The sequence below is a fragment of the Ictalurus furcatus genome, chromosome 4, assembly GCF_023375685.1.
Source record: "Ictalurus furcatus strain D&B chromosome 4, Billie_1.0, whole genome shotgun sequence".
NCBI classification, from domain to species: domain Eukaryota; kingdom Metazoa; phylum Chordata; class Actinopteri; order Siluriformes; family Ictaluridae; genus Ictalurus; species Ictalurus furcatus.
This window is the reverse complement of record NC_071258.1, coordinates 13055799-13082500: the sequence shown is the minus strand read 5'-3', so window position 1 is coordinate 13082500 and position 26702 is coordinate 13055799. Positions and strand designations below refer to the sequence as shown.

Genomic DNA, 26702 nt, shown 5'->3' with positions numbered 1-26702 from the left:
TTATTCAAAATGTATGTCTCATATACACACATAATGTTGTGACATTCATTAGTTTTGAATAATAGCCTAAATGGCACTAAATATTTGGGGTGGGTTTAATTTTTCTTCCTTTTCTTCATTAAATAATTTGCTTTTGTACATGTTACTTTGGTATACTGTGTAAATGTATGAAAACGTCAAATGTGAAAATTTTCTCTCACTCTCTGTTTCTCTCTCATCCATGCACTGTTATTTTCTAGTTGCTTCAAATACAGAGAAAACACATATAAACACATTCAATTTGTGTGTGTGTGTGTTAGCGGCCTTGATGATGGAGGAGCTGAATCCCTACACTAAGATCAGTCCAGCCCTGAGCTCCGAGCGCCAGTCAGCTGGTGCCGTCATGGGCATCATCTTCCTACTCCTCATCATCATGGCCATGCTTAGCCTGTTTGTGTGGTACAGACAGAGGCAGAGGGAGAAGGGTCAGGACATGCCGAGTGTGTCCTACACACCAGCCCTGCACATCACCAACACTGACTACTCACTCTCTGGTGAGACAGTTGTATCGATAAAGCATGAAAATCCAATGTGGAGGTTATATCAAGACCTCTTTCTGTCAGTGTGCTGGATCTCTTGTTTTGTGCAGCACAACTAAGCCTCTGTGTTTGTAGTGAGATTGGATTTTGCATTTTGCAAGAGCTGCATTTTCGAGTTCAGAGACAGGAAAATAATAAACAGTTACTGTTAAGGACTAAAGACGGCTGGGCATTTTGGGTTGTATTATGAGTATATAGTGGTATAACACCTACTTATACAGTGGTATAAGTATAGTGGTATAACACCTTTGCATTGCTAATTTAGTGGACCTAAGCCAATTTTGTTTCTCATTTCACCCAGTTGCTATTTTCTTGGTCAGAAATAAATCTACCTGCACATCTGAGCAGGGTGGTATAACAGGAGGTGTTATGTAAAATTGGCATCTGTGTTTTTATACATTTACATTTACATTACATTTATTAATTTAGCAGATGCTTTTATCCAAAGCGACTTACAAATGAGAAAATACAAACAAAGCGATATATCAAACAGAGAACAATACAAGTAGTGCTACCATACAAGATCCGTTAATTGAGTTCCAGAAGAAGCAAAGTGTGCAGAGTAGAGGTGTAAGTGCCAGAGTAAATTTATTTATTTATTTATTTTATGGGTTGGTTAGGTGTTCATGGAAGAGGTGGGTCTTTAGCTGTTTTTTGAAGATGGTGAGAGATTCTGCTGTCCGGATTGAGGTTGGAAGTTCATTCCACCACTGAGGAAATGTTAGTTTAAATGTTCTTGAAAGGGACCTTGAGCCACGCTGAGTAGGTACTACTAAGCGTTGGTCGTTGATTGATCGTAGATTACGTGAGGGAACGTAAGCCTTCAGGAGAGAGTTGAGGTAGGAGGGTGCTGTTCCAGACAAGGTCTTGTAGGTGAGCATCAAGACCTTGAATTTGATGCGGGCGGCTACAGGAAGCCAGTGGAGGGAAATGAAGAGGGATTCATTCTGAATCATTTGAAGGGGTTTGATGGAGCTGGCCGGGAGGCCCGAGAGTAGTGAGTTGCAGTAGTCCAGTTTTGAGATAACAAGAGCCTGGACTAGTATCTGTGTAGTCTGTTCAGTGAGGTAGGGTCTGATTTTCTTGATGTTGTACAGGATGAGCCTACAGGACCGTGCAGTTGTTGAGATGTGGTCTGTAAAGATCAAGCTGTCATCGAGAATCACCCCAAGGTTCCTGGCCATCCTGGTTGGCTTGAGTGTGGTTGAGCCAAGCTGTACAGTGAGGTTGTGGTTGATTGAGGGACAGGCTGGGATGACGAGAAGCTCAGATTTTGCCAGGTTGAGCTTAAGGTGGTGTTCCCTCATCCAGACCGGGATGTCCGTCAGGCAAGCAGAGATGCGTGCAGAGACGGATGGATTGTCAGGCTGGAAGGACAAATAGAGCTGGGTGTCATCAGCATAGCAATGATATGAGAAGCCATGAGACTCAATCACCTGCCCTAGAGATGCAGTGTAGATAGAAAAGAGCAGTGGACCCAGAACTGACCCTTGTGGAACGCCAGTTGTGAGTTGCTGAGTTTCAGAAATACCTCCCCTCCATGATACCTTGAAGGATCTGTCTGAGAGATAGGATTCCAGCCTGCGCAGAACCGTTCCGGTGATGCCCAGGCTGGAGAGACTTGACAGGAGGATCTGATGGTTCACAGTGTCGAAAGCAGCAGAGAAGTCGAGTAGGATGAGGACAGATGATCTAGAGGTTGCTCTTGCTAGTCGTAAGGCTTCAGTGACGGAAAGCAGAGCAGTCTCTATGGAGTGATTGCCTTTGAAGCCAGACTGCTTGGTGTCCAGGAGGTTGTTCTGTGTGAGAAAATTGGAGAGTTGATTAAAAATGGTTCTTTCAAGAGTTTTGGAAAGAAAAGGGAGGAGGGAAACAGGTCTGTAGTTGTCAACCACAGCAGGGTTAAGTGACGGTTTTTTAAGCAGTTTATCCGTCCACAAAGACACACTATTAGGACAGATGCAAGGCCTTCTCAAGCACAGACATAAACGTCCTTTTATTACAACCAGATTTTTGGATGTTCTGTGCTGCTTGAAAGTTTGTAGATTTCTGCATTCCAATAAAAGAACCTTATCCCATCTGTGAAACATGGTAGTGGTGGTATCATGGTGTGGGCCTGTTTTGCTGCATCTGGGTCAGGACGACTTGCCATCATTGATGGAACAATTAATTCTGAATTATACCAGCAATTTCTAACGGAAAATATAAGAACAGCAGTCCGTAATCTGAATCCCAAGAGAAAGTGGTGTCATGCAGCAAAACAACGATCCTAAGCACCCAAGTCGTTCTACCAAAGAATGGTTAAAGAAGAATAAAGTTAATGTTTTCGAATGGCCAAGTCAAAGTTCCAACCTTAATCCAATAGAAATGTTATTGAAGAACCTGAAGCAAGCAGTTCATGTGAGGAAACCCAACCACATCCCAGAGTTGTGCAGGACTGATAAACAGTTACAGGAAGTTTCAGTTATTGCTGTACGGGGATTCTAAAGGTTTCACAAACTTTCAGGCACCACTGTACACTATCTACATAAACATACTTCAACTTAAATAGGCTACAAATTAAAATAAACAACCCAGTTGTAGCTAGAGAAAATGGAATATGCCAGCCGATGCTGGATATAGGCTGATGAAATATGCTTAGAACATATTAATATACATCAAACACAAAATTTATTTTGGCCAGGTGGTTACCACTGAGATATTGATGATAGCCCTAAGATATTGATGATATGTCCATCAGTGAAATTCTAATTATATGCCTTTATGAAATGATTACTGCGCTACATTGCACTCATTTGGTTTTTAAAAGAAATAGGAAGCACTAATTTGATCAGATATCACTGCGGCATGCCTAATCATACCTCTTGATGATAATTTATTCTAACTCAGCATCTTAGTGCCACCTGTCACCAGATTACTACCTACGCATATTATGAGGAAAATGCAGAGAATATGTCATGATCTTGTTTTATTTTTTGCGCTTGTGTTATGATCAAAATTAGGGCCTTATAAATGTGTTCTCTTTCAATCAGACACATCTCAGAGTAACAGTGGCCAGTGTTTCTCCAACCCCAGCTACCACACTGTGGCCCAGTGCAACATTCCCTCCTCCAACACTAACAATCTGGATGGCACTCTAACTCTGAAGGCAAGCACCTCTACACACACACACACACAAACCAATTACCCACACATGACCTTTCACATAACTACAAAAACAAGCCTTGAACGTAATTAACATCTTTTAACCGTGACGTATTTTGTTTCACACAGAAGGGGGATAGGAGCAACTCAGAATGGAGAGCGTATTGCAATCTGAATGACCTTGGTTAGTGTCTATGCTCTTCATCTCTCTTTTTATCTCCTGCTGCAATTACTACATGAGAGTTTGACACATGCAGATATGCTCATATAATTTCTAAAACAAATTACGTCACCAAGTTCTACCTACTACCTACAAAAAATGAAGTGACTTTTCCATATCTACATACACTAGCTGCTCTCCAGGCACTGTAGAATAAGCAGGGGCCCATCATCCTGCTGAGTAGTGACTGCTGATGGCAAATGTTTTGTACTAGGAAAGCTTCCAGCCCTAGCATGTGGTTTTTCCCTGCTGTGGCTTTAATAGGTCCTCACTGTTGGTACTCTCTCACACACACAAACAAAAGGTCCTACTCAGTCTATATTCCCCAGGGTCACCATGAACAAGAGAGGAGGAAACACATTAGTTCTGTGCCCATCATCTCAGGCTTCTCAACCTGATATGTCTGAGTGCGGGACAGATGATAAGCCTGCAGTGGCATGAAAGAGGCAGGAGGCAGAGGATTTAGTCTCTGGGTTGGGTTTTCCATCAGTTTCCATAGAGGAAGTAAGATTACACTACCTGAAATTACAGACTTGGACAGCAAGACACTGAGTTTTCCTAACCTCAGTTAAACATGACATCATATTCTGTATAGTGGTTTTATGACTTGTTAAATGGAAAGATCACAGTATTGAACTGTAAAATGTAATTAATTGAACTTCCTCCGAATTGTGTTTAGTTTTCTAAATGAAGTCCTATTGCCATTAACCTTGCTTCATTTTCCAGTATTCACCCATGGACAATAAACTTTAAGTCCAGAGTTCATTTCTTTTTGTGGATAACAATTACATGGCCACCAAAACTGTAAACAGAGCTGAATAAAGGATAAACACAGGGCACTTAAGGATTTGCTGATGGCTGATAACCAATTTGTAATCATGTTTCTGCAGATAGCTTTTACTCTGGTAGCAGGAGGCAATGGAAATACTCACACAGCTTTTATCAGTTGCTTCCTGCTTACAGTATGTTAACTGCACTTAAGTTTACATTCTTAACATCACCTTGAACATTTTGTAACATTACTACCTGGGTGATCACTGAAGTTACCCTCTTTTCCTGGGTAAATTGTTTTGAGCAAGGATATCAAGGGAATTGTAAATCAGACAGCTTTTCTTCCTCAGTGTGATGTTGTCTACTACCTGATCCTCATCATTTGTTCCGTACATTTGGTAAACACATTGAATCAGGCTTTCCAGCTTAAAACCTGTTTGTTGGGTAAAAAATTAAATTGTGTATTACTATTTACAACATGAACATTTCTAAGCATACATATTTCTGTTTGTGTGTGCTTTACTGAATTAGGTGTGACACGAGAGGATACACTGACACTACAAGACAACAAGACCACTCAAGTTGCTAAAGGTAATAACCCTGGGATGCACAATTTCAGAAATTCTGGCATGGGCAAACATGATTGTATAAAATAAACATTACATGCAAACATTTACTTTTTACATTAAAACAAACAAAAATCATTCTCATAAATATTTTTTTTAAATAACAGTATTTTATCTGTGGGAAATATATTTGCAGATTAAAGGAACTTTTAAGATAAATGAAAATATCTTTCTTAGGAAAAAATGCATATTTAAAAATTTATCTTTTGAGAAACCCATTATGAGGTTTCACACATGTAAAATACCCTTATAATCCACCACCAAGAGTTTTCAACAAAAAGGAGACCAATGGTTGTTGAACTGTCAGATAATAGAGATAGAATAGTGCTTAAATGTAATTAAAAATAACATTATGCACAATCAAGATCAAAATAAGAAAGCTTCAGAAGACTGGAACCAGTTAAATATTTGGCAGGAACTGGACACATGAGTATACTGCGAAAAACAGGAGTTACCCATGTTCCCGGATACACATGAACCCCTGGACCCCCTGCCTAACACATTATTTTAATACATTCTTCGACTAAAGGTCGTAAGTCTTAACTTCCATATAGAAAAAGCCAAAAGAAAACACTGCTGCAACTCATAATTCCTACTCAGGAAACATTCATCTCCACCTCGAATTCGCCATTAGATTATTGTTGATGGTACCATGCAGACACCCTGAAGATGGCTGTGGATGTTCTTCCCTGGATAGCCTATAGACTACAATTGCTAAGAACAGTTTACACTCAAGTCTCTGTCATTGAATAGTTAATAACTTCAGTTTGATACCATAGACTTAAAGATGAAACTCTAATGAAGCTCATACTCAAGTTCCTGTTAACACAATTTGTACTTTTCGATGCTATAGTGTACAGTTATAGAAAAGACATTATTTATAATCACACTATCCAGTGTCACCCAGAAGAGGATGGGCTCCCTTTCAAATCTGGTTCCTCTCAAGGTTTCTTCCTCTTATCATCTCAGGACGTTTTTCCTTGCCACCATCGCCACTGGCTTGCTCGTTAGGGATATTTATTTATTGCAGTTTTATATCCGGATTTCCATTAAGCTGCTTTGTGACAATGTCCATTGTTAAAAGTGCTATTTAAATAAAATTAAATTGAATTGAGTTCAGCAAGTGACATCAAATCAACATGATTGAAAACCCCCAAAACAGCAGTCGGTGACATCACCAACAATTTCCACAGGGCAGGGGTGGAAGAAGACTTCAAGTACAGAAACATAGAGGCCATACCACAAAATGCAAACCACTCATCAGCAGTAAGAATCAGAAAGCCAGATTGGAATTCACAAAGAAATACAGAGATGAGCCATAAAAGTTTTGGAACCAAGATGAACCTCTGCCAAAGTGATAGAAATGCCAAAGTGTGGAGAAAGAACGTATGTGCTTATGATCCAAAACATACAAGCCAAAACTAAATGAACAAAATCAGCATGTTTGGTCAGAACCAAAACCATGTGGTTTGATCATAGAATATAAAGGCACTTGGACATCCCTGTGCAAGGGTCTCCAACCTCTCATTTCATTCTGTATATATTTATTCACAGGAAACAGGAAGATAATTTTATACTTTGTCCTTTAGCTTTCTGATGCTTGTTCTCTGTGCTGGTCAGTTACATCAAGACCCTCACGGTTTCTGACAGCCCAAAGCAACCACTTAAGGCCATGAGCCCTTACCCATCTCACTGCTGTTTGTGGGTCTGCAATTAATCTGATCTCTGTCCTCATCACAACCTCAGCCTCCACACAGACAGACAGACAAACACAGAGAGACACACACACACTCACAGCTCCTTAAATTGATCTCCTAGGTCCAGTGTTGTCTCAATTCTGTTGTAAACAGCCTAACAAAGGGAGCTGCTATAGGTGAGACTGGATCAACTTTCAAGAGTTTGGCTGCTGACCCTGAAAGCCATTGCTTACTTGGCCAATAATAATCTGTTTTTGTACTAATAGAATATATGTGACTTTTGATAATCAGCAGCCTTTTTATCAATTTGCTGGAATTGAAAATGTTTATAAAAGTGTTCTTGGTAACGCTCCGTGTCTATATCGGATTGCCTCTTCTGATAATGTTTCTAGTATGTCTACATTTATCTGTTTTGGATAAATCAGTATAGCCACCAGCTATTCAATAACCAATTGTTGGGAATGCACACCTACACTGCTACACACGCTTCCATGCTCAGCACTTTCACCCTCCCCCCTGCTTTAGCTGCAGATAACGTGCATGGCTGTATGCTAGAGGGTGTAATGCAATTCTCTCCCCTGAATTTTAACAAGACTCTCCTCTAGGATGTTGCAGATTGGCCAGTCCACATAAGATGTTCTTATCTGCCCTAGACACTGCGACTAGGGTTACATCAAAAGCTGCATAGTACTAAATAATGCTGTTTTTACATAGTGTGTTTGCACAGCATTAATCTTACTAAAGATAACCTGAAAGACTCATGAACTCTGTTTTCCTCATCTAGTTCAGCTGGTACAGAATTTATATACAGTATCTGTTTCTATGTGGTCTGCAGACTACATCAAGCCATCCATGTGCAGCTCCAGCTCATGCTCTTTGAACAGTGAGAATCCATATGCCACTATCCGGGACCCACCAGGTCTGACCTGCAAGCACACAGAGAGCAGCTATGTGGAAATGAAGTCTCCTGCACACAGGGACCTGGCCTTCTGCACCAGCACTAACACTACCACCCGCACCTCTGCAACCAGGAACATCTATGACATGGGTGAGTTAGATATGAGGAAGGGCTTCAGAAATGCAGTCAGGTAATGTTATTACTAAAGCCAATTTTTTTGCTTTCTGTTGCATCCACAGGATGTTATACAAAATATACCTAAAATATTTCAAATACAAGTATTGCTCAGTGATAACTTTGAAACCTTTTTTTTGGTCATTTCTGTGTTGCTAGAGAGTGGAAATTCAGTAAAGAAAAGTAAGTGTACCATTTAGGTTCACTTTGTGGGTATACTGTTACTGACTGTAGCCAAGCTGTTATACACTATAAATCTGTTTCTGCCAACCTGTACCCCAGCCATCACGGGAGCACCATGAGATGACCCTGTGTGGAAGCACTGTACACCAAATACCATGAGTGGTTCATCTTGTCACATTACTTACCTGTTACAGGTTTTGTGATAGTGGAGAAAGGGTTATTATGGGTGGAGAGACAGAATGCCTCATACATGTATGGAGGCATTCAAACACAAATGATACAGTATATGCATGTAATTTTAATACAAAGTTTTCTGAAGGAGAAATGAAGAACTATCCTATGTATTATTAAACTGTAAGCATAATTATTCAATAAGAAAATATTTGTTCTGATTTCTTTGTACACTATTTTGCCATCAGTATGCGGACACCCCTCCTAATTATTGAGTTCAAGTGTTTCAGCCACAACCATTGCTAACAGGTACGTAAAATCAAGCGATGGGAACTTCATGACCAGGCAGCTGCACACAAGCTTAAGATCATTGTGCACTGCCTACTGAAATGCATAATGCTAACAGTAAAATGTGGTGGCGGTTGGATAATTGTTTGGGCTAGGCCACTTAGTTCCAGTGAAGGGTAATATTAATGCTACAGCATACAAAGACATTTTAGACAATTGTATGCTTCCAATTTTGTGGCAACAGTTTCAGGAAGGGCACAGAGCCCTGACCTCAACCCCACTGAACACCTTTGGCATGAATTGGAACGTTGATTGCAAGCCAGACCTTCTCATTCAACATCAGTGCCTGACCGCACAACTGCTCTTTTGACTGAATTGTATTCCAATGTTCAGGCCAAATTGATGACAATACCCTTAAACACCTCATATGAGAATAGTCCACCAACCAAAAATATCCAGCCAAGAGCAGTCTTGTCAGAAACTGACACTGATGACATAAACTGTGCGTGGAAAAAGATGCACTATGTTGCCGAAATGCACACCTACTGGACATGATGGACCAACATGTGTGTGCCTAATAAAGTGACTAGTAAATATACATGATGCTTTAAAAGCCCAGCATTGCTGCTACACCTGATACTGTCACAACACTTTAACACATACTACTATGTCAAGGTCACTGCTGTGCTGGAAATTGATCCACCACCCAAAGAATATATCCCTTTCTACTGATCGATGGGGGAGAGGTGGGTTAACAAACTGCACAGCAAGAAATGGGCTACAGTCAGTAATTGTGCAAATCTATAAAGTGCACCTATAATGTATGTATGCGTGTTTGTATACTCCAAGATATTTAACTAAGATTTTACCTGCATTCTCTATTAGAACCCACAGTGAGTGTCCTACAGGGACCCAACGGCCTGGCGACTGGTTTCTCCCAGAACCCTTATGACCTTCCTCGGAACAGCCACATCCCAAGCCACTACGACATCCTGCCCATGCGCCACAGCCCCACACACACCCCACCACCCCCTGAGAGCCCCCCCAGCTCCCTGCTGTAAAGCCGAGCCCTGAGTCTACCTCCACACTACAGCAAGCACCACCTGCTTCTGCAGGACCTCCTCCTGTCTATGTTTTTATCTTATCACATCTTTCCATCCCTTTCCCACATACACACACAGATGTACAAGAAGATAAATAGTTTTGCTGGATTGGTATTAGTCTATGTGTGTGTGTGTGGGATAACAGATGGATAAGAAAGGATTGTACAGAGAACTGTAAAGATATTAGCAACTACTCACTTCTCTTCATTCGGTTTCCTTGAAGCTAAAAGGATTTCATTAAGAAGACCGGACTGGGGACTGAGAAGAAAAAAAAACAAAATCTGTATTGTGTATCTAATTGTATATATTGCAGCAGACTACCAGACTATTACTGCACTCTTGTGTTGAAGAGTTTCCATACAAATGAGCTGTCTTCAGTTGTAGGAAGAGGAACATAGTCTCAGTGATTCGATGGTCAGTAGCTTAAGCAGGTGAGAAGTTGACCCAATCACCTGTCCCCTAAAGCAGTCAGGGACTGACCCTGGCCATCTAATCAGAGCCAATGGATACTGTCACCTACAGGTGAAGTATCACTGCTAACCTTGGCTATTTAAGAGGACTGAAAAGACCTTAGTGAGTAAGCATGGCTTAATAGTAAGTAAATGGTTAAATAGTAAAACCATTTAGTTTTTACTGTATAAAGACAATTACCAAAATGAGTTTTTGAGAACCATACGTTTTTCTTCATGACCATATGAGTATAATTCTTTAAACATTTCATAAAGTATTTTAAAATCTGCTGAGGTGGTGCACAGCTCTTTATAAAAGATTTATGAGACAAACAGCAGCTTGATATAAACTGTACACTGTCCTTAAATCCACTAGTCTATATTAAACTGCTGTTTCATCCAGAAACATTTATGGATGGCTATATATCAAGTTTGCAGGTGTGATGTCATGTGAATGTGTATTCAAGACAGTATACTATAATGTTACTATTCTTTGTTTTTTTTAGTAAATATATACTGTTATTTCTGTTTATATTCTTAAAATCCCAGTGGCTGGATCTTAAGAGAGCTTTTTTTGTGGGGGTTTTTGTAATTTATTTGAGGAAATAGCAGTTTTGTTTCCCATAAAGGTGTAAAGTTTAAATAGAAAACAATTTAGCATGAGCAAATTATATCAAATGATGCCTAATTAATTTCTTGTGACTGTACCACTCATGCACATTAGCAATACACAATGTAAGTTATCTTTTGTGTCCAAGTAGATGCATTACAGTGGGCGGTGATCACCTACATACTGTTTGGAGACATTTCCTGAATCTTGTTTCATATGAAGTTCAATTTGGTAATTCCGCTTGCTTTTGTTTTGTTTTGTGCAGTGTTCTAAATGTGGCTAAATTCCCTTCACTAAAGCAATAACCTGCAGACAATCACACACAGGGACAAAAGTGCAGTTTATCCACCAATACACAGCAAGTTGGTGTGCTTTAAGCCTGTTCGTGAAACAAAACTGGTTTGATCTTTGTGTCATTTCATTCAAAATAAAGCTTACAGAGAATAGGTTTAATTTAACAGTAGCCCTCACATCCATGATATGTTGTAGATGAGCTACTTCTCTTTACCTGGAGGGATTTAACCATTTCTACATTGTTTCATGATTAGGGATATGACCACTGATTACTCAGGAAATGAAATGAGGCAGTCTGAAGTAAATGGCTAATGATTTAACCAAAAACACTGATTAGGAAGAATAACAAAGGCCCTTATTACAAAAACAAAACATGAAATTCATTTAACATAATTCAGTGCATCACAAAACATTCATCACAAATTTCCTAAATTACTCACTTAACCGTAATTTTATTTGTCACTCTGAAATTTGAATTACAGTGGATAGAGTAATAGTATGTTGTAATGCTAATACTAAGAAAAAAAAAAATAGAAAAAAAAATCACAGTACAGCACAGACAAAACAAATGAGGCAATATGTGAAAGAGAGCTGACAGAACATCAATATTCAGATAAACATAAGACAAACCAGCTATGTGCAGTGCTTAGGCTGGGCATAGCTGTGCCATCTGTACCCATACATCATTGGCACTGCCCTTTAGCCCTCTACCAGTCAGTTACATGATTAGTATCAGGGTCCCAAGGGCCAGTTTAGAGGAAGGCCCAATACCATATAGTCACAGAATGCATAGAGAAAGACAGTGTCCAACTTGATAGGTATACAGTTTTCTTTACAACTATTCTATTCTGCTTTAGACTGCCATATTGCAATGTTCATACTGAATTCACTATGACTGATTTTGTGAAAAGCTGTCAAGAGGTTCAGACCTACACACACTTTTTATTTTGCATTATTATACCAGCTATTACAAGGGGGTTTCCCTTCCTTACCCAAAGAGGTCTCTTAAGAGTGCCTAGCTTTAGGGAGAATTCTCTTAACATTTAAGTGCAACAGACAGGGTGTATGGGTTTTAAGGATATACCAGAATAGATCATGCATATTGTCCTCACTATCATTTCTATTTTACACACAATATTATTCCTTAGGTAGCCATGGTGCAAACATGATTAGCAGTTTATGATGTTCCCCACATTTGCTGAATCATAGGAATGCTTGCTTTTACAATCACAACATGATTATACTGGGCTACATGATACATTCTTAATTTATTTTGATCAGAAACATAGTACTGTCCTAACATTTCAGGAGTCTTACATAATAGGCACAAAACAATAGATCAGTTGGCTATTGTAGAATAAATACTAAAGAATTAACATGTAGTGTGGGTTAGATAAGGAAAGAAATAGTGTTTGGTGCAAAAAATATAGAAAAGCTCCAGCCTACAATCATCAGTTATGTCATGTGTGCAGTGGTCTGGCTATTCTTTTTCTTGACTAAGGAGAGTGGTACACTGAATGGGAAGTTTGTTTGACACTTGTATTTTAAGATCGGTCCTCATTTATTATATACACTATACTACAGAAATCTTTATAGTGTTTCAGTGCTGTTTAAACAGCTATCCGCACTGACTGCCAAAGTCTAAGCTCAAATGTTTTTGTATTGACGTTTTTTTCCCCTCAATTTTTGCAATCAATCATCGTTTCTGAACAATTTAAACTGGTTATTTAACCTGGCTAAATTAACCAAAAAGAGATGTGACATCAGAGGGCAGAAACATCAAGAAAAAAAAACAAGGCAGCAGTCATAATTGATGAATACTACCATTTTAGCACTGCAGATCATGTGATGAAGGCCTCACAGCACTGCTGTGAAGAGCAGGAGGAAAAAGCCCACAGTGTGAGCACACATGCCAAAAAAAAAAGAAAAGAGGCTTCCCTGTGTGACATTCCACTGAGAAAGGCACTAAAAGCACTACTCTACAAGAAATGCACAGGATGAATTGAAACTGTAGCAGCATGAGGAACTCGATGTCAGTGTGAGGAGTCATGTCTGTGGGGTTCTCTGTACCAAAGATCTTCCTACTCCTCTTTCCAGAGTTCTGATAAAGCATGCAAGCATATTCTACTATACAGACCACAGGAGCCACAACAAATCAGGACTGATGTGTTACGCTATCCGCTCAGATACTGTCAAAAATACAATAATAGGAGTGCTCCTAAGATGGTATTTAGGTTTTCATGCAAAGTGAAGCATTTGCATACACACAGCAATAGCTAAAGTTGGGAGGTTTTTGATCTCTGGGGCCTAATGCTAGTTTAAACATCTAGTATCCAAACTCTCTAAATACAGCATACAGTAACACCTCCTTAATGCCGGTGTCTAATCTCAGGACAAGTTCAGACACAAACACGGGCCAGCTGCGCAAGACACAGACATGAACAAACCTCACACTGTTCGCAAATGAAATAATATATTAAGACGTTTCCATGAAGATCAGCACAACTGATTATTCAAATTTTGCAATAAAAAAAAGCCTACCATGGCAGAAAAAAAAAAATCAACAACAACAACAACATAATGTTAGTCCAGAGCGCAGGTGGTAACCCTTTTGAGATCTGAGGTTTGGAAACACAGCTTCTGTGCTCTAGCCCAAGCGTGCAGCTGCGCCTCTGAACCAAAGCAGTCTTTAAGAAGTGTGGGGGGGGGGGGGGGGGTGAAGAGAGGGAGGGATGGGGGCTTTTCTGCAGGTGGGCTTTGCAGGAAAAGGAGGTCATAGACGGGGCTAGATGTTCTGGCAACACTGCATTTTTGGCTTATTCTCAGTGGGCTGCACCTGGATGGACACCACGTTGTTGCTGGGCGATATGTCGTTATCCCGGCGGTCCGACATCTGTTTCTGGGACACGATGCGGTAGATTTCTGTAAGATAACCATCAGCTTGTAAGGTATGGGATTGTCTATGAAGATGATTAGTTATGATTATTAAAACACAAACTGTTTTTGGATCATTTTATTTAGCTTATGGAGGTTCGCATCAGTGTGCGCATAGATATATCTGTCCTAAAAAAAAAAAAAGCCCTTCTGTGCTGATATGGAAAATTTGAATTCATTACACCTTTTATTCAGTCTTAGCCATAAACATTGCAGTATGCCTGAGGTAATGTAATTACCATGTTATATCTGATGGCCTTTAAAAATGTAAACTTCTTTCAGCTTACATTGCAGAAAGGAAATAAGGCTAGGCTGACAAACAAAGCTGCAACAGAGGCAGGAAGCTTTTTTTTATTACAGTCACGTCAAGCTGGAGGAACTTAATGGACCCACCCCAGCAAGGTCAGTCCTTTGATTAGTCATTCATAAGGGAATGGCCTTCGACCAAAAACCAATCAGCCTTTAGCCCACACACACATTTTCTCAAGCTCATCTGCATGAAGTTCTGCGCAAACATTTTTTTCCCTCTGGTTTCTAGCCAAATATGATTTGGCCTCAATCTGACAGCATATAAGAAACCAAATAGACACGACAACAGCGCCTGCACTCAGAGCCCACTCACCAGTCAGGATGGTCTGAAAGGCTGTCTCCACATTGGTGGAATCCAGAGCTGATGTCTCCAGGAAAGACAACCCGTTCTTCTCTGTAGAGACAAAGAACGTTTTTTTCACTGAGAACGGATTTCAAGGCTCCAGTAATCCACTTCAAAAGAACACAAGGTTCCTAAAAATACAGGCTTCACACTTGAATGGTCAAAAAAAAAAAAAAATTTTCAACTAGTATCCTGAATAAAAGGTTAGTAACAGGAAGGAGAGCAGCAGTACACCAGTTCTTGACCCTGACCTGCGAATGCGCGTGCCTCATCAGTGGGCACAGCCCGGAGATGGCGCAGGTCACTTTTGTTGCCAACCAGCATGATAACAATGTTACTGTCTGCATGGTCCCTCAGTTCCTTCAGCCAGCGCTCCACATTCTCATAGGTCAGATGCTTGGCAATGTCGTACACCAGCAGAGCCCCCACAGCACCACGGTAATACCTTTAAACCAAAAATAAAGGGCATTCTCTACCTGTCCAGCAGTAGCTCAGAGGTTAAAGCGGCCCACAACATTTTAAATACACAATTTTTAGGTTTGATAATGGGTTTTCCAGAAAACAATATGAGGCATTTCTCTTAACAAATCAGTGAAAGCTACAAGATGAATGGTACTATAATTTGACATATGAAAATTACAGAAAATAAAAATTCTTCAGCACAAAAAAATGGGGGGGGGGGGGCGCTTGTCATATTTTAACGTCAAATAAACGACTTGGGACTGTAACAATGAAGTTGGTCAGTGGTCTAGAAGTGCTTGTGATACACTTTCAACTTATAATCCCACCCCCCACAATGAAAAACCACATAAAATCATGTCAAATCATAAGTTTTATTGAAGCATATTAGCCATCACTATGAGCTATTGAATGGCAGGTCTAGAATTGCAAAATTATAATCTTCTAGACAAACAGTGAGATCTGTCAAAGTACTGTTCTTGGACAAAGCCCTGAACACAAGTAAATTTGTGTACTGCATTACGAGTGACTGCCAAATGAATACAGCTCATCCACAAAGCTAGTATACACCTGCTTTAAACAGAACGATGCACATAATCTTACAGGAATAGTATGGTCAAAGTGTATGGCCTAAAGTTAATGTGATTAAGCATCGGAGATGTAATGGTTGACTGATTCAGTAGCTTCTTCAACGTGTCACTGGCCTGAGCTTTGTGCAAGAGTGGTGGTGTGTTCTTACGCTGAGGTGATGGCTCTGTAGCGTTCTTGCCCAGCCGTATCCCATATCTGGGCTTTTACGGTCTTCCCGTCCACCTGAATGCTGCGAGTAGCAAATTCAACTCCGATGGTGCTTTTGCTTTCCAGGTTGAACTCGTTGCGGGTGAAACGGGACAGAAGGTTACTCTTCCCCACGCCAGAGTCTCCAATCAGAACCACTTAAAAATAAAATGAAATAAAATAAATATATAGTAAAAAGTGTCCAACATTCTGCTCTAAACGCAAGTAAGGGTATACTGAGCCAACAACGAATATTCATATCAGAACCCATACTATACTGCCTTGAAATGCTGGATCCAAATTCAATCAGATCTGGCACATTTTTAGATCAGATCCACTCGGTCAGTCTGTTTGTGTGCAGGTGAGAGAGATGTTGACTTCATTTGAACATAAGATTAGTATTATAGTAGTATTAAACAGAATTATTGGAAATCCATTAGGAAAATAGAAATAGTGGGATTGGTGCAACTCACGCTAATTAATTCCCACATTTACAGCTCAATTAAGATTTTGGGCATGTCTGCAGTGGTGAAGAACCCAGCTGTAACACCAAAACAGTAAAAAGCACTATATCAAACTATATAACAAATTAAAAAGGCAGCTATTGGAGGTGACATTTGAGTTGCCTTTAATGATTAACACTTTCCTAACCTCATTTTCCCACTTGAACAAAGGTGAAAATGGTAAAATAGCAACAAACTCCCCTAAATGCCCATGTTAAGGGACACAAGGATGACAACAATGGTGTTCTTTTTAATAACAGGTTTAATGATATAATTTTGGTTAAATTATAAAGTGGTTAAAAACCTGGTACCAAGGGTTCACTTATGAAAGTGGAAGGCTACAGTAACTTCACCAGGCGTGCCAACCCTGACACTGATGTTTAGGGTTGTTTATATCCATGCGTTTACTGGGTTGTTGTTTTTTTTGTTTTGTTTTGTTTTTTTGTGGCACGGAAGAGAAACATTAACTAGTTAGTGAGTAAATTAACGCTGTGGTGTTGTCTTCCTACTTAAAACTAAAACGCTGATTGTGAGATAGAAGAAGCGAGTCAGTATTTCCCTTTGCCAGTAAAATACACCCAACACTGACTAGTTAGTAAAAGCGAGCTGGCTTTTCTGTAGGTTTCACCGCTGCTTCGAGATCAAGTGCAAGGTGTGGTGTTGGAGACAGAAATATCTAACATACAGCTTAAACTCATTATATGCTTGCTCACTGCGTCGCTAATATACGTAGCATTACCCACTTAGCTAAATAAAATATAAGCATCCATATTTTTTGTTGCTCCAACTATAAAAGCCACCTGAGTAATTTGCGTATAACGTTTTTCGCTAGCAATAAGCAACATTTCTCGCTCATTTCGGCCTGCCTGCTAGCTAGCTAGCTTAAGCGGAGACAGCTAGCATGCTAAGACATTTTGTACAGTTCCTGCCTTATCTAACGTTAGCTTTTTTTCTTGCTCTGTTGCAAAAATAAAAACCAAGACATCAGCTTTTAGCAGCTTTAAATATTATTCACCTTTAAACAAGTAGTCATACTCATCGTCTCTTGTTCCCATCTTGCTAGAAATGAAGGTTAAACAATGGTAGGTAAAGACTTCTCGAGCTAAAATGGAAACAGCCCGCTCGGTCCTTCCTGCTGCTGCACTGCAGTCAGATTGGGTGGAATTCGGTAGCCATGCTAACTATTTAGCAAGCGAGCGGCCTTCATTCAAGGGTTCAAAACAAACGCTACATTTCAAAACAAAAGTCATCGCGATGGCTATCTACTATCAGTAAAAAAAAAAAAAAAAAGAGGGGAAAGGATGGTCACTAAGTGATTCCTGATGCTGTTTGAGAAACGATAGGCTGAAATGTACGTGTATATGTGAGAAAGGCGTTGAAACGGTGAATTAAAATAACACGAATATATTTATCCGTTTTTATTTGTGCTTTCCTTTTCTTGTTGCTGACTCATGTAGGAATTGTTAATTTACTTACAGGGTGTAGTAAATATTTGGCATACACTTGCACTTACAGCAAGTAACTGAATAACGATTCAAGCAAACAAACTGAAACTTTCTCCAACATAGTTTAAAGACTATGGGATTCAATTGAAGGCTTTGACACTGGTCTACTTACAACCCCAGTTCCAAAAAAGTTGGGACGCTGTGTAAAACGTAAATATAAACACAATGCAATGATTTGCAAATCTGATAAACCCATATGTTATTCACAATAGAAAATAGAAAACGTATCAACTGTTTAAACTTAGGAAATGTACAATTTTAAGGAAAAAAATAAGGTCATTTTGAATTTCATGGCCTCGACACGTCTCAAAAAAGTTGGGACAGGGGGCAACAAAAGGCTGAAAAAGTAAGTATTTCTAAAAAGAAACATTTTGCAACTATTTAGGTTAATTGGATATAAAACGAATATCTTAGAGAGGCAGAGTCTTTCAGAAATAAATATGGGATGGAATCTGGATGGAAGCATATGTTGCTCTAAAACCTGTATATACCTTTCAGCATTGATGACCTTTCCAGATGTGCAAGCTGCCCATTCCATAGGCACTAATGCACCCCCATACCATCAGATATATGGTGTGCAATAACACACACACACACACACACACACACACACACACACACACACACACACACACACACACACACACACACACACACACACACACAGAGAGGTGCATCTCAAAAAATTAGAAGTTCATTTTTTCCCGTAATTTAATTAAAAAAGTGGAACTTTTATATAATCTAGATATAGAATATATAACACTAACCATAACCCAGTTGTTTTGAGTTAATCAGCTGATTAGAGTCATTTCTGTGTTATAAATTCTTTATTCTAATATTCTGAGATACTGGATTTTTGATTTCCATGAGCTGTAAACCGTAATCGTCAAGATTAAAACAAAATAAGGCTTGAAACATTTCACTTTGTGTAATGTGTAATGAAAAAAAATAAACCTTTCCACGATATAATTTTTTTAGATGCCCCTGAAAAAAAATATATATATATATGAATATATATGTATGTATATATATATGTATATATATATATATAGGGCATCTCAAAAAAATTTAATATAAGTAGAGGGTGTTTTAGACTTTATTTTGGAAATGAGAAAATGCTTTAGTTACTGTGCTGTTAGGTTTAGTGTTTATTTGTCAGCGAGTATTCAGTAGTTACAACACAGTTTAACGTACATTTTTCCTCTCGAATGTGACGGTTTACTTTATTCGTTAGCTAACTAGCATCAACAAATAAACAAATTCAAACTAATTGAAACAGGCAAGTATTTAGTGACTAGTCCGTGGCACACACCATATATTTAAGTTTGATGGTTGACGATGTCGGTCAGCTGGTTCCATGGTGTAATGGTTAGCACTCTGGACTCTGAATCCAGCGATCCGAGTTCAAATCTCGGTGGAACCTAGCAGCGCTTCCTTTTTCTCTCCACGTTAACATACAGGAACACTGTGGCAAAAATATTGTTATTATTATTAGTATTACTATTATTATTATTAGTAGTATTACAATTATTATTTTTAGTTTGATTTTTAGCTATCCTGTATGTGTTGTCGACAATGCACCGTTTATAACTCACCACAAGAGGGCAGTATTTTGTAACTTTGTAAGAAAACGCAGGCCACCAACCAGGTGTGCTCTGATATTCCACAGACTATTGTTCTTCCTCATTATTGTTCTTACTATATTTGACTTACAATAAGTAGCTATACCTATTATAATTACACTTACAACAAATATATTATATATTGATTTTGAAGAGCTGGCACACCTAAGAATTTGGCCTCACACAGGACAAATACAGGCGCAGATAGAACAATAATATCCATAATGTTACAATGAAGATTTGACTTGTATGTGACCGCTAGTTTCTCCAGTGGTCCTTAGTTTGGATGTTGTGCTCGTGCTCGCGCTCGTGCTGCCCTTCCTCAGAGCCAGATGAGGTGTGACGTAGTCGCCGTTTGCTGGCAGTCACGTGATCGGCGCCAGCAGGTTCTATTAAGCGCGTGCGCGAGTGTCCAGCCCAGCGCATCCCAAAGCGGCCAGTCGAGAGGATGTGTTGACGGCCGTGTAGACAATATAGAGAATCTGTTTGTGAAATGGAGGATAAGAGATATAATTCCGCACAATAAATATTAACGTTTCAAACTGAATAGGAACGCGGCTGAGCTTCCATGAGCTGACCATCACAGCGCAGCTCTGCTGAAACCGTAAGTGAAAAATAGGCTTTCTTTTTTTTATTGCTGCTTTTAGACAACATGTTGACTCCGTTTTAATGAGCGTGTCAGTGAAATGCAGGTGATGTACTGCGTTACAGAGAGAGCGGTGATGTGGGTCGTGCTGAGCTGAAACACACGTCCATGATGTGTTGATTTCGCTATTGTGTTGTGTTGACATTCAGGTCAGGCATCAGCTTTGAAGCCCCCCTTTAACACTAGTAGGCTATGTGATATTCTCTCTCTATCTATATATCTATCTATCTATATCTATCTATCTATCTATCTATCTATCTATCTATCTATCTATATATATATATATATATATATATATATATATATATATATATATATATATAGTGTGTGTGTGTGTACGTAAATTTATTAAATGCTTACAAATTATTCTGAGCCTTGTTGAGTGCTGGGGTCATAGATGCTCTCTTCTGGCTCACCTGGCCCTCGATATCTAATACTAAGATACTAAGAGCACTAACTGTGTTTATATGTGTGTTTATATGTTTCTTTTTCGGCGTGATTTTGAAGGCCAGGACGACTTTAGTCCATTAGTGCTGGCGTATGTAAACAGTACCTGTGGTTCTTTAATGAGTGGTGGAAAGGGATCGAGAACAACAGCCTGTTCCTTTCCTATTGAAAGTGTATTCTAATAAACCATATGTTTATTCACTTGCATGCCCAGGGGATTAGAAGTTGTTCAATTCAATAAACACGAAGAGTCTGTTTCAATTGAACTCTGATTTCTGAGGAATTCCCTATGTGCGTAAGAACTACACAGGTTTCCATGTGTGTTGCTTAAATGCATCAATTATGGTTATGTTTATTGGATAATGTTTTCTGTATTTTTGTTGTTGTTGTTGTTGAAAGTTTCTTTAATTCCTTATAGCCCTAACTGACCAGACACCCCATCCAGAGGAATGTACTGTAATGCTGGCTTAAATTGTTTTTCATTCAAGCTGATGAGATTTTTGTGGTCTAGTTTGCCAGCCCACACTGGTTTTGCAAGCAGGCTTGTCTGAATCTTGGCTGTTCGTTTCCTAAAATGTATAGTCTAACATTTTATCACATGCCTTGTTTGTGGTATGTTCACTTAAGCCATGTTGTCATACTCTTATTTAAATCCCCCCCGCCAAAAAAAAACCCTTGCATGTTCAATGTATTTGTGTACCCTGTGTGAGGCAACGCCCCATTTTTAATTGAATTACATTAATCAATTGAGACCAACCCCTTTAAACATTTTGGCGCTTTCATCAGGTGACTGTTTTTGTAGCAGAAACACATTTTATTGTCTTTGCTGTAACCCAGACCTGCCAGACAAAACATTTTTTGGTTGGAAATAGCTTGGCTGCCTCCTTTCCTAAGTATGCAGTTGTGTGCTTGTGTCTCTTCATGGTGCCGAGGAATCAGATGTCCACCTCCGTGGCTTAAGCGGGACCAGATGCTTGGCCAAATGTGTTGTATGAGTTCCCGCTTCCTGCATTCTCCCCTTGGCCTCCCTACTGCTCCAAAGCTGTGTGTTAGTAGGAACCTCCCTAGTGCAGCAGACACTGGCCCTGGGCCAGCAAACCCAGGTTTGAAACAGCTGTATGACTTCAAGTACAAAGTTTTTGTCAATGTCTTGATTTGGCCTATCCATAGCCTTCTCAGACACAAGGAAGTCTCCTTGAGAGTAAAGATAAAAAATAGTGGAAGATGGCATGCTGGTACACTATGACTGCTCCATTATCTCCAGCAAAAGCCTTTTTCTTCTTCTTCTTCTTCTTTCTTTCCATAATTGCATAATTGAAGTCTGTAAGGCTGTGTTGTCACTATGCACACTATAGTACTGTCCATGGTTAGGTCTAAGTGTGCTTAGAAAGCCTGTATAACATTTATTTGCCCAAAGTGCCCATTTCACCTGGTTTGCTGCTAAAACTTAACTTGTACAGCAGTGTTATCCTGAGCTGTGTTTCCAAGGCTTTGTCAAAATTCAGTAGTGTGACTAATCCTAATCAAGTCACTTTAGAGAGAAAAGAGAACTGAGGTCAGTGCTGCTTGTACACAGTTCCTTAGAGATGGGCCGGAAATCAGTCATCATTTGAGCAGACTAGTTCCCTGTTCTTTAATAAGCCACCCTAGGAAGCAGACTGTACTTGCGCATTCAGCGTTGCAGTTACGCAGGTTCTCCTTGGCAGGATTTCCGCTGTGTAGGAGTTTGTGATGAAATGCTCAGCTTCCAGTATGCTTCCGGACATTCCTCCAACTCGATGTCTCTCTGTGATGCTGTTGTGATGTTTCTCAATCAGGCAGCAACTTCCTGTCTGTGCTTGCCCATTTTTGTCACAGCATGAGTCATTCTCAGGAATTTTTGTTACTTGAATGACAATTTTGTTTACCTGAAGGCTTTCCTGGGCCTCACTTATTCATGAAATGTATTCATAATCGATATTCACTTATCCATCTTATCATACTTGACATTGTTGTATAATTGGCAAGATTGTTTCCAACTTGAAAGTAGATTGAGTGTTAAATTATGCAGTTATTTATGGCTTTCTCAGAGTACAACGCTTGTCATCAAAGTGTAATAGTCTTTGGGCTTAAAGTATAAATTATACAGAATGTCTTTCTCCTAACATTAGTTTACATGTAATATTCATACTTTATTTTTAAACTTGAGTATAATTTTCTTTCTCCTGGCACAACTTAAAACGACAAATTTTAGCTCTGTTTTAGTTTTTATTTTTTTTTCACCATTGTTGCCATGGTGAGGATTATGATTTCTCTGCTCACACTGCCAGACCCAGCGGATGGCGTGGTTGCTGGTCCAAGAGATTATGTTTCTATATATAATCCAAAATCTCTTGTTTAACTTGTGATGCATCTGCTACATTTTCACCTCCGTATTTGCAGTGGAGTTTGCTGCATAAAGCAGTCTGAGATGTGCGTGGATGTAGGTGGATCTGGGAACAGAGAGTTTTGTGAGTGGGTGGCTTCGTGTCGATTTGCTCAGAGAGAACGTCAGAAATGCTGTTGCTTTGCTCCAACTTGGAGCAATTTGGTTTAAAGATTCAAAATAGAACATGGACCAAATGAATTGGAATGCACATTGATTTCCTAAATGAGGCAGTGGGAGCACGTGTTCTTAGACGGTTCTCTAGCCTTGAGCTGGATTAGGATTATATAGTCCGTGTTTAAACTCTGAGTCTAATTCCGTACATTTAAATTTGTTAGTTTTGTGCCCATCCTCAGACAATATGATAAGAGATGCTTCTGCACCTTATCTAGCTGACCAGATTAATAAAAATAAAAAAAGAAGTGGAAGAAGAACTCTTTATTCATCATGGAGTTAATCAATAGGTCAGAGTTTTTTTTTTTCTTTCTCTAAGCTCTTAAACTCTGTCCCGTGACACTACTGGCCCATAATGCAAACCACAAAGCCATTACCTCCAAAGCTCTTGACCGACTGACACCCTACAGAGAGCTAGAGAAAGTGCTCGTGTGCTGCGTCAGTGCTGGTGATTATGCTCTGCAGCCTGTAAACTGAGCCTGAACGATTGCCTGTCTATGGCCTAATACTGTTACCGTATGAAGTCAAAAATATTAAGATGTATCGGATGACATGAGACAGCAGTCCGGCTTCAAACCCTGTTATTCCTGGCTTGTAAGAGTATTTATAAGAGATTCTCAACGGAATCTGTAAATTACATCTGGACAGTAATGTGTGTAATAATATTAGTATTACAACAATTAAAATTAATAATGTTAAGGGACCTTGTGTATGACTATAGGTCTTTGTGGAATGTACTGGTTACACCCATTCATGAGCCATGATTATTAGCCAAATATAAGAGTTGCAACAGGCAGAGACTACACAACGTATGGGTATAGTCATAAGCATCAGTGGGGTTTTTTTGTGTGCATGTGTCAAGCCACACACAGTGCCTGGGCACACTCATTGCTATTTATGGCACCGAGAGATAGAGATAGAGAGAGAGAGAGAGAGAGAGAGAGAGAGAGAGAGAGAGAGAGAATGAGAATCAGTCACACTCAGCTGGCTACACAGGGCTGTGCTCTAGAGTGTGGAGGCACTTGTGTACATGTACATGTGTGCTGTAAATTCCTCTGCCTTGGCCAATTTTCAGGGAGTGCTTAGATGCTTGTTGTGTCCTTAACAGAAATGTTTGCTGGGACTGTGGAACTGTTTCTCCAAAACAAAACAACAATGTAATTCTGCTTCATGCAAGCTGTTTATTCACGGAACATATTTATTTAATTTCTACTTTTACGAATGCCTTTAAAGATGTACAGCTTATACAGTCAGAAATATGCTGTTATGCGCAGCAGGAATGATTGTTAATTGCAATCATATGGTCTTTGGCATACAGTTTTTATTACAAAGATTGTGGCATATGAAATAGTTTTGTGTGTGTGTGTGTGTGTAACAGAATGGTGTGTTAGATGTTTGAACCCTTTTCAAGCTTGAGGAATACAATCAATCTAGATCAGAGACAGCTGCTGCGTGAGTTCTGTAACTTTATGATAAATGTGAATTTTTAATGTGCAAAACAGCCATACTACTTTTTGCCTTTCTGTGAAACTCACAGAAAAATGTCTTCCAGTGAAATATAAGGGATCTGCTGGAATTAATTTTGTATGCTAAATTGTACTTACTATAGATAGACTGCTTGCAACGTAGTCATTCTTAGTCATAGTTTTGTGCAAAACATTACCATTGCTTCAAAAGGCTGCGGTGTTGAAGTACTGCCTTCTGTTATAATATTTTATTTTTCCATCTGGCATATGCAGCTCATGCTAGTTAAGTTTCACATAACTTTCTAAAGTGAGCAACATCCTGTAACATAGACACTGCATGCCCTACTTTGTGCGTGTGGTTACCCCATCTCTCACTTTCTCCCTCTCTCTCCCTGCTTAACGCTTCCCAGCTCTACTGTTCTTTCTCTATGGGGAAGCTAGAAGATGGAGGAAAAAAGCCCACGTGTAGCAGACTACTTTGTGGTGGCGGGCCTTACTGAGTCCTCAGAGCCCTATGAAGAGCATAACATAACGTGTGATGAAAGCTGCCAGAGGAGCTTAGTACAAGCCGAGGCTCCAATCACAGATGTGGCGGTGGTGTTTCGCTCTCAGGGCGAGGAGGTGCCGCAGGGCTACACCTGCATCGAGTGCACTCCCTCGGGCCTTCTCGCTGAGCTGAACGGAGGTAGCATCATGGGCCCACAGATCTTCCTGTGCTACAGGCGAGGACGAGACAAGCCGCCTCTCACCGACCTTGGGTGAGTCACTTCTGTTTACCCTTAGCCATTACAATGAGCTCCAAATTACAGGAGTCGATCGTAATAGGCATATTATAGGAGTCAGGGAAATGGATAATAACAACGTCTTAGTACAGCAATGTTTCCTTCAGCAATTACTGCTAAAGTAAATAACTATTAGGTCTGTCCAGAAATCTCTGACAATCTCAGTATTTTGGAAATAAGGCCTTCGTGATTTGCACAGTTGAAGAATGGTCCTTTGTATCACTGAGGGGGTATTATGGAATTTATCTGTTCAGCTTTTTAAGGCAGGAGTTACATGTTGCCGTATTTGCAGTTCCATCAATAACATATTAGCTACATTGCTTTTTGACGCATTCATTCAGACCCATTACAAAAGCACGAATGAAATGAAAACTCTAGTGACCATATAGCTGGCATTTTTTGCTTTGTATTGGAAAAACTTGTTTATTTAAATAATAGATTTAGCTAAAATGATTCACTCAAATTCTTGTATGGGTATTGGAAAGGATTTCACAAAAGTTTCCACACAGCTTTCATACAGTAGGAAAATTCTGCAAAGGTCTATACAAAATTTGGAGCATCTATGCCTTAGAATGATTTATTTCCTTATTTTGCTATTTCCCAGTGTCCTCTATGAGTGGAGGGAGAAGTTGAAGCCCGGATGTCACATCATCCAAACCACCCCTTCCGGTCGCTCTGCCAACATCAGCAGCTCATCCTCGCAGAGAATCTACATCACGTACCGCCGAGCGCCCGAGTGTCATTCTCATGCCACATTGGCTGTCACAGACATTTGTGTTGTTATTCCCGGCAAAGGAGAAGCACCACCATATGCCTTCTGTAAAGTGGACAAAAACTTGAACAGCAGCATGGTTAGCAGCCTCACCTTACTCGCTTACAGAGCATGTGATTATACATACGATTATGTGTAGACCTTGGCAGTGTTGTGCTGTAGAATAACTCAAGCCCATTAAAGCCACACATAAGTGCTGAAACAGCAGCATTGCTGCTACAGGATTCATTCTCAGCAGCTTGGTAAACACGGTTAATGTAGGTTTCAGTAGCTGTATTGTTGTTTCTTACACACTGTTTTTCCAATACAGAAATGTGGCTGCCTGTTACACTACTTCATAATTCTTTTCTTCA

General features: G+C 39.7%; 3 protein-coding genes and 1 non-coding gene across 4 annotated transcripts in view; 3 read left to right on the top strand and 1 right to left on the bottom strand.

Annotated features, from left to right (window-relative positions):
* megf11 (multiple EGF-like-domains 11) overlaps positions 1-11086 on the top strand; it is a 137710-nt gene extending 126624 nt beyond the window's left edge. Inside the window, exons 20-25 of the mRNA XM_053623042.1 lie at positions 300-533; positions 3611-3726; positions 3852-3906; positions 5245-5304; positions 7872-8084; positions 9636-11086. Of these exons, the coding sequence (XP_053479017.1) occupies positions 300-533; positions 3611-3726; positions 3852-3906; positions 5245-5304; positions 7872-8084; positions 9636-9811 (854 nt within the window). The 3' untranslated portion in view covers positions 9812-11086. The remainder of the gene's footprint in view (positions 1-299; positions 534-3610; positions 3727-3851; positions 3907-5244; positions 5305-7871; positions 8085-9635) is intronic.
* Positions 11087-12455: 1369 nt separating this feature from the next.
* Positions 12456-18039, bottom strand: rab11a (RAB11a, member RAS oncogene family). Its single transcript, XM_053623040.1, has 5 exons — positions 17547-18039; positions 15991-16186; positions 15044-15237; positions 14763-14843; positions 12456-14128 (listed from the first exon to the last, which is right to left on the bottom strand). Exons 1-5 carry the CDS (start codon positions 17584-17586, stop codon positions 13992-13994), a joined length of 648 nt encoding a protein of 215 aa, XP_053479015.1. The 5' UTR covers positions 17587-18039; the 3' UTR covers positions 12456-13991.
* Positions 18040-19387: 1348 nt separating this feature from the next.
* trnaq-cug (transfer RNA glutamine (anticodon CUG)) lies at positions 19388-19459 on the top strand. Its single transcript has one exon. It is a non-coding gene; the product is annotated as a tRNA-Gln (tRNA).
* A 623-nt stretch (positions 19460-20082) lies between these two features.
* The window catches only part of dennd4a (DENN/MADD domain containing 4A), a 31985-nt gene continuing 25365 nt past the window's right edge, over positions 20083-26702 (top strand). The window contains exons 1-3 of the mRNA XM_053623039.1: positions 20083-20262; positions 25206-25553; positions 26182-26428. Coding sequence (XP_053479014.1) covers positions 25240-25553; positions 26182-26428 — 561 coding nt within the window. The 5' untranslated portion in view covers positions 20083-20262; positions 25206-25239. The remainder of the gene's footprint in view (positions 20263-25205; positions 25554-26181; positions 26429-26702) is intronic.